The following is an 8,878-nucleotide window of genomic DNA, read 5'->3' as shown; positions in this document are numbered from 1 at the left end:
AATAACATCTTCCAGAAGAGCATCAACATAATAATTATGCCCCTTAAAATAACTTCATGATGAAGAATTCTCTCAAGGTAATAGTGTTATGTCGCATCGAATGCAACATCGAACCCCATGAGTCATATTTTTACTCACCAAATATGAGCAAATGAAAGAATATGTCGCATCAAGCATAATATGACAAAATGTGCGTGTGTGAAAGTGGAGTTGAGGTTGCAGTCAGAGTGCATGATTAATGTCCAGATGTGTAGACATATTGAAACCCAGGGTGGCATTCGTCTTTCTCAAAGTGCAAAAGTAAGCAGCATCTGGCCCGGAAGGTAATAACCCTTTGTCACATTGTTTCCTCTGCGTCGCTGATTTCAAAGTAATAGAAACAACCCGTCGAGCACAGCATCACTTTGTAAAGCCCTTTTTTTTGACTTTTGTGTCATTTATACTGGGAAAAATGCTTACAGTAGAGATTAAAGTTTATTGCACACAGATAGAAAAACAATTCTTTGTGAAGGGAAAAACAAAAAAGTCTCTTGGGTTGGAACTTTGCTGTGCAAAACAAGTATTGCACATTAAATATTAGTAAGAAAAGGTCACACGTTCTTCTGAAATTGATATGACTGACAAAAACCGAAACAAACAAAACCAGAGGCAAATTTTCCCACATGAAATCATGTAAATCCAATTAATTCCAGTTCCAGACACTCAAAACTATTACCTACAAATTAATTTTATAAACAATAATTATCATTTTTCATGCAGAAAACAATGTGAAATAACTATAAATGAGGAACTAGTTGTTGACAAGGACGTCCCGTACATTCTCAGTATTGTTTCTCACAATCATTATGAAATTGCTGGCACTCGCAACTTATTGGGGCCCCATGGTGGGTTATTAGAATAATGGCTTCCACAAAAAAAAAACATTCCTTCCATTTCCTATGCCGCTTATCCTCACTTGCGTCATGGGTATGCTGGAGCCTATCCCAGCTGTCTTCAGGCAAGAGGTGGGGTACACCCTGGACTGGTCGCAAGCCAATCAAGATGTGCACAGACTATGATATTAGGTATTAAATATTAAAAATATTAAATATTAGGTATGTTGTCAAGATTATTTATGTACATGCAAAACCATCCACAGTTGCCAGCCATGTTTTTGTTTGTTTAACTTGAATGTTTTGAGGTCCGATCTTGTAAGATCCAAGCGGAATATCTCTAAACTCCTAGCTGTATTGAATGCAGCATCTGTGCGTGAGGATAAGCAACATAGAAAATGGACGGAGGATTTCAATGAGAGCCACGGTGTTTTTATTTATTTTTGAAATTGATTTATTTTTACTTATTTGTGTTTTAATTACTTTATTATTTGTTGTTGTTTGCAATGGTGTTTTTATTTGATTTAATATGTTTCATCATATATAATTTGAACTTTTTTAAACTTATTGTTTTATATTTTTTTGCATATTATCTATATATTTCATGGAGGTTTAATAATAATTTTGGAAACTGTAACATATGCGCTAGAAATAAAGTAGATTGGACTAAATTATTTTTAATTTCTAATTAATATAATTGTTTTTATTATTTTATACAATTGTCATTATTTTGCTTAAAAAATGCATGTTATCACGTTTTTACAATGTTTTATTTGCTATTATTTAATATTTATTATTTATTACCTTGACCAATATTGTTAGATTAAGTATTAAATTGTTATCAAAATCACAAGATCATTAAATTATCTTGAAAAATGTCATGTAAAAATATCAGTATTGGCAATATTTATGTGATTTTGAATGAATACAAACATTTGCAGCGTTGTCCACCTCAAACGTCAATCATATGGGCATACCTCAACAATTGCTTTTGAAAATAAGGCAAGTGAGTCCTTTTGGATACAAGTTCAATATAGGTCATTTTAACAAACAAAAAAAAGGGCACAATCCGGGAGTTTCCTGGTAAAACGGGAGGTTTGACAGGTGTGCATATTGGCCGTGACAGGTGCATCATCACATTTGAAAATGGCGTGTCATCTTGTGTTATCCAATGACAGAACTGCTGGATTTGTGCCCGGCAGGGCTTGGAGGTGATGTTGGACCACCTGTGCCAATCGCAGCGTGTGTGGGAGGAGTTCAAGAACTCGGAGGTGTGTCTGGAAAAATGAAGTGTGGAGCAGCATACTGAGTACAAGTGGGGGAAGACATGGCATGAACACAGCCTTATACTGTTTAGACAAGCTTTTACTGTGCGCGCGTTGGAAACTTATTTTGGAAACCGTCTCTCTGCAGGCTTTTGGACACTGAGAGGTTTACCGAAAACAACAATTAAAAGAAAAAGACAAGATCTCCCGAAGTCCGTAAAGTAACACATTGCTATTTGGCTCCCCAAACGAGCCATTCGTGTTGGTGCGTTTGCTTCAAATAAGGATACGTTGGTGGACATGTGAATTTTAAAGGAGATAACCGGCAAGCACAACAATGAAACAAGCGACTGTCCTGCGGTGCATCGACTTTTTCCTGACTTGCTGCTTGTTTGGGTCGAGCTCGTCACAATCAGGTGAGTGAAGCCGATATGAGTGCGCTGCTCGGCGGGTGCCAAGAGGCGCTGGGAGCGCTCGGAGCTACTTTTGGCATAATATTTGCCTTTTACCTTCATGAATAGGTTACTTGTGTTTGATAATGTTTAGCATTGTCTGTAATTGAGATAAAGCGATTATTTATTTATTTATTTTAGAGGAAGCAATGTGCATTTATTGACCAGAATTGACTAAAAATAGACTAAAGAATAGATAAAAGTTCCCAACCGGATGACTTTGTTTCTGTTCGGGGGAAAAATACAGTGCTGAAATAAACACCCATCTTTTTATTCAACACATCAGCTTCACAAATCACATTTTGAGCTGCATATATGCGAATGAGGTGACGGACCGTGATGAACTGTTGTCCGTATGCAATATGAGAAGGCTCTGATATTAAAGCGGGTTAGCGTGAAATTACATTATTCCTCATTTTATTGTAAATCCCTCCGGGGGGGCAACGTGTATCACACTTTGACGAGCACTGCAGCGGCGCTTGGCTTTTACGCACCGGCAAGTGGGATCTACACTTACCAGTTCAATGGAGAATGAGCTGTATTGAATTTGCTGGTTCTGTCTTTGCAGCTTGTGGTGACTTGATGACCGAATTGAACGTTTTGAACCAGTACTGAACGATCAGCTTTTAAACAGTTGGAATACTGTTTTAGTTACTTATTCACAGTCTTTATTGTGATATGTGTGCGGAACAATACACCAATTGATGTTCTAACAAGTGGAAATGAGGCATACAGCGGAAAACTCAGACGTAATGAAGGATTCGGAGAATTCACCGGACTTGTTCACTTTACAATAATCAGCCTGACGCATTTCTATGAAAAGAGTCATGACTTTTGCTCACATCTCATAATGTGGAGAGAAAAAAAAACATAGCCCTTGGAGAACCACAGCTATAAAGAATAGATTATGCAAACATGATTGTGTAAACGTTGGTTAATTTCTGGCACGGAGAGGGTAACGAGATGGAAGCGCTGTAATTTCTTTGTGTGTGTGGCATGGCTGCTGGCGTTTATTGCTCTTGCAAGTAGCTAATGGGAAAAGAAGCACATGGCATGCCCACACTTGCTCCTGCTCAATTGCTTTTTCATGAGCTTTGTTCGATACAAGCCCCATGAGGGGTTCACTATGCCTGCAATATTGAAATATGTTCATGCATGTGATGTTTTTTCCCACTTATTCCACTTTTTTTCCCACTAAATTCAAACTATGAATTAACTTGTCGCTGTGATGCATGCATGTGGACGCAGAGTTCCTGCACTGCACCACGAAGAGTGCCACGGAACTCTGGGAATTGCAAATAGCTGCCGATTGTAAACCATATGGGCCCATTCAAGATCTCCCTCTGTTTTCATGAATATTCATGTTTCCCATGTTGCAGAAGTGGAGGCATTACATCTGACTGTGTGTATTTTATGTGGGCTCTTTCAATTAGTAGCATCACCACAATGTGGGTAAAACTGCATCCTCTAATTATTCTGCTTCATGGCTCTCTCTCAGTTTGGGGGGTTTTCATAGAACTTGTTTATACGCTTGTTTATAGTGGCTTAAATGTAGTACCATGCACTCTGTGTTTGTGAATGGACAGTACAGTGATGGAGTGAGGCTGAAAGACCCAGCTGGAGAAAGACTACAAGAGGATTTGTTCGTTCTTACTACACACTCTCACAGCAGTGTGGACTATGTGTACTTGCACAAACCGAGAGACAGTGTGACAAAGTAAAAGACGGCACAGATTTGCTTGGTTGTAAAAAGTTTTTTTTTTTTTTTTACTCTCATTTATGCACTTGCTGGTGTTGCCTTGACTGAACGAGCAGTCACCCTGTGCTTGATGGGACCTTGGAGGCCATCAGGCACACGACTGACAGAGTGACCGTAGCATAAAAGAGCTAGACTGGTTGATACGGTAGGGAGGCTGCATAATGAACCATACTGATGGCAGTCCCGCCACGCCTGTGCTTTTTAACATCACATAAATGATCAATGAGTAGTCGTCGACAGTTTCTGGAGAAAGAAATATGAACTAGGGCTGCATCCAACAATTATATCCTCAGCTGTTTAATCTGAAGCTTCTTGTTTTGATTATCGAGTATTCAGTTAGACAGTAGATGGACTAAATCAAAAAGAGGCACAAATGTTACATTTGAGAGGCTGAAATCAGAGGATATTTGCATTATTAATTCAAACATCAGTTAATCGGATAATTAATCAATTAATTGTTGAGATGGGAATACAAACATAAATTATCAGTGTAGATCAGGGGTCTCAAACTCAATTTACTTGGGGGGCCACTGGAGCTAGGGTCTGGGCGAGACTGGGCCGCATCAGATTTTCCAAAAAACATAACAAAAACGCATTTATTAAAAACAGAAAAAATAATAAACTTTGCTTTGGTTTCGATTTTCGACAAGAAAAGCTCTGATAAAACATTCCACTGTTCTCAAATGTATTAATTTTTATTTTTCTGCACAAAATAAGATGAAAAATAAATAAACAAATCAAGAATAAAGAAAATCAATCCATCAGTAATAAATAAATATAATAATAATAATAAAACAGCAAATAATAAAAACTTAAGAAACCACATATAGTTGGTGGGTAGAGAAATTATTTTTTTTTAAATGAACAAAGCATTATTAGAGCCCTGTAGACATGACAAAACACGACTATAGCCACATTTATACTTTTTTTATTTACAACATATTGCGCAACTGCAGGGTCTTGAGACACATGCTAACTCGCAAACGAGAGAGCTAGCGACCTAAATGGTAGCCTTTAAGTTATTTCCTTGAAACTTAAATAGCCAAAAACTTACCACTTCCACACGGATAGGGAGGTTAACTATTAACAGTTATTTAACCTTTAACATGAACATTAATCAAACATAATATTTTTTTCTGGGTACATGATACCATACAGCATCCATATCAAACTTGCGCGGGCCGCACTTACATTAAACTTTCATATCAAGGCGGGGGCCTCAAACTAGTGTCCGATGGGCCACATTTGGCCCGCGGGCCGCGTGTTTGAGACCTCTGGTGTAGATATTACAATAGTAAAACATCAAATCAAATACAAAAATAGCTATTGATTAATGGATTAATCACTGATTAATTGTTGCATCGGTTATGAACATGAATGTTCAATTGGTGTATGAATAGTTGTGGTGGGTTAGTAAAACATTGTGGCTTGGATTAAGGTTCCAAAATTGTCATAATTTAGTGAACGGTGGTCAAAATCTTAGTAGGGACATATAGTCCTTATCTTGGTGGCTTATTTGGGTGCAAAATGAATGTAGACTCGGCCATCTGCAACAAGTGCTTGAAGGTGATACTTTGCCAGTGGCGTCTTGTAACGAATGCAGCAGCATCGTAACGGGCGTACACAGTCTGACCCTCCTTATTTTTAACTTTATTGGTGATTTTAACACACAAACAGCAGTGCTCAATTCAATTTTTTGTCATTTTTACTATGGTAGGTGCTGGTTGTCAATAATTGCATGCCAGATCATCTCTAGAGTGGTGAGGTGTCAGGGCTTCCAGCTAGGTGGCAGCAGTGCTCAAACTAATCAAAAGGCTGCCTGTGGATGAGTGATGAAGAGTGTGACAGAAATGATAAGAATAACAAAGGAGATGTTCGAGGCAAGGAAAAAAGTGGCAGAAAATATGACGAAACAGACGTAGCCCTTCGGTTTACTGCGAATACTTGGAAATGAAAGTTATGTTATCTCAACTCATTTTATTCTATTCTACATTATTCAGGTGTTTGTATGCAGAAGGTGCCAGCAACCCATACAGTGGTTTGTACAGGTCAACAAGGCACCAGTAAGAAGACTATTCATTCATTAATTTATACATTTTTCTGTTGTCTGGCGAGAGGCAGGCTACACTCTGGACTGGTCACCAGCCAATCACAGGGCAACAAACCATTCACACTCTCATTCATACCTATGGTCAATTTGTAGTCGCCAATTAACGTAGCATGTTTTTGGAATAGGGGAGGAAACCGGAGTGCACGTGGAGAACATGTAAACTCCACACAGAGATGGCCAAGGGTGGATTCGAACTCGGGTCTCCTAGCTGTGAGGCCTGTGTGCTCACCACTCGTTCGCCGTGCAGCCCAGTAAGAAGACTAGCTCAATATAATTAATATACGTTATACTTCAATACTAGATTTTCCTAATTATATCGGATATTTGCGTAACATCTTATTAATTTGCTATTGTATCAACATTGGGGGGGGGCATGGTTTTCAGGTTTTGATATGTTGATGAGTGCAATCAGCATGTCGACTGTCTGCGGGTGGCAGAAGTGATTGGATGATGGCGTTTGTGACCTTTACCTCATCTCCAGCCTCATTTATCAAATGCAGTTCTACAAGCAAAATACACGTGCATATGTTGGGCCATGCATCATCATTATTGCCAGCTGTTAGGTGCCCCCTTCCCAGAAGGATTTCCTCTCGGGGATTGGTGCCTCCCACCTCTTTTAGACTGCTGTCGAGTTGCAAACACAAATGTGTAGCATTCAGATTTGACAAAGTTTATTGTTGGATTGGATTTTTTTTGTTTCTTTTTCCACTCCCCGTAGGTTTTCTCCTTATGTTGTTTCTCTTCTTTCATCGTGTTGAGGCAGGATTGCGTCTGTGTGTGTAAAAAGAAAAGAGACACCAAAATAACTTCAGTGCAACACATTGCCTGAATGCGGAATTCACGTATATCGACCAAAGTTCTATTAGCAAAGTGCCACAACAAACTTTCATAACACAAACATGGTTTTGCTTGATAGAACAGAAAATTACCACAGCTAGTTAAAAAAAGATTGGAGACTCAAACGTTTCAGAAAGGGGAGGGGGGTTCTATATATTGCGCTTTAATTGGGGCCAGCAAATGTGTGTTTAGGACCACTAGGAATAGGTTACATCATGGAAAACAATGGAATTCTCAGGACGACCCCTAGAATTCTCTTTTAAGTGTGTTGTAATGGAATAGATGTAAAAAAAAAAAACAAAACACTAAGACAAGGGCAAAAAGGATGCAGTGTCACACACAGTGCAGACATCTGTCAGTCAAACATTTCTTCTGAGACTCGTTCACCTTCCTGCAAGGTTCAAATGTGCTGTCAGGTTAACATTAGTTTTCAAAAGGCAATACTCTTTGTTGTACGTTTTAGATAAATGCCGCACAGTTTAGACGGAACATGAAAACTTGGGAAGCACCTGTTTCACCAAGTCAGACAACGAGTCAATGCCTATGATCTAGAACAGGGGTCTCAAACTCAATTTACCTGGGGGCCACTGGAGCTCGGGTCTGGGCAAGGCTGGGCCACATCAGGTTTTCAAAAAAAAACAAACAAAAAAAACGCATTTATTAAAAACAGAAAAATATACAAACTTTTTCAGTGCTTTGGTTCCGATTTTCTACAATAAAAGCTCTGATAAAACATTCCACTGTTGTCAAATATCTTTTTTTATTTTTCTGCACAATATAAGATGAAAAATAAATAAACAAATCAAGAATAAAGAAAATCAATCAATAATAAATAAATAAAATAATAATAATAAAACGGCAAATAATAAAAACTTAAGAAACCACATATAGTTGGTGGGTAGACAAATTATTTTTTTCAGATTAAAATGAACAAAGCATTATTAGAGCCCTGTAGACATGACAAAACACGACTATAGTCACATTTATACTTTTTTTTTATTTACAACATATTGCGCAACTGCAGGGTCTTGAGACACATGCTAACTCGCAAACTAGAGATCTAGCGACCTAAACGGTAGCCTTCAAGTTATTTCCTTTAAAATTAAATAGCCAAAACTTACCACTTCCACACGGATAGGGAGGATAACTATTAACAGTTATTTAACCTTTAACATGAACATTAATCAAACGTAATAATTTTTTCTGGGTACATGATACCATACAGCATCCATATCAAACTTGCGTGGGCCGCACTAACATTAAACTTTCATATCAAGGCGGGGGCCTCAAACTAGTGTCCTGCGGTTTGAGACCCCTGATCTAGAACATGAGGGTCCTAACCAAAGTACATTGTGTCATTAACACTTTTACATCTTCATTTCAAGGGGTTCAAAAGGTACGACTGTTTTGCATACTGTAGGTAACACAGGTTAGCGCGCACACGGCTCACAGCTAGGAGACCCGAGTTCAATTCCACCCTCGGACATCTCTATGTGGAGTTTGCATGTTCTACCCCGTGCATGCGTGGGTTTTCTCTGGGTACTCCGGTTTCTTCCCACATTCCAAAAACATGCTAGGTTAAT

At 38.5% G+C, this 8,878-nt stretch overlaps 1 protein-coding gene across 2 annotated transcripts in view; it reads left to right on the top strand.

Annotated features, from left to right (window-relative positions):
• Nucleotides 1-2,145: 2,145 nt before the first annotated feature.
• Nucleotides 2,146-8,878, top strand: part of LOC131135575 (receptor tyrosine-protein kinase erbB-4-like) — a 283,365-nt gene continuing 276,632 nt past the window's right edge. Inside the window, exon 1 of one of the 2 annotated variants that reach the window (XM_058081635.1) lies at nt 2,146-2,553. In XM_058081635.1, the coding sequence (XP_057937618.1) occupies nt 2,475-2,553 (79 nt within the window). In that variant the 5' untranslated portion in view covers nt 2,146-2,474. The remainder of the gene's footprint in view (nt 2,554-8,878) is intronic. The other variant, XM_058081636.1, reaches the window with a different exon arrangement.

The sequence above is a fragment of the Doryrhamphus excisus genome, chromosome 9 (assembly GCF_030265055.1).
Source record: "Doryrhamphus excisus isolate RoL2022-K1 chromosome 9, RoL_Dexc_1.0, whole genome shotgun sequence".
Taxonomy (NCBI): Eukaryota; Metazoa; Chordata; class Actinopteri; order Syngnathiformes; family Syngnathidae; genus Doryrhamphus; species Doryrhamphus excisus.
Note: the sequence above shows the minus strand (reverse complement) of the source record. Positions and strands in the feature narration are given on the sequence as shown.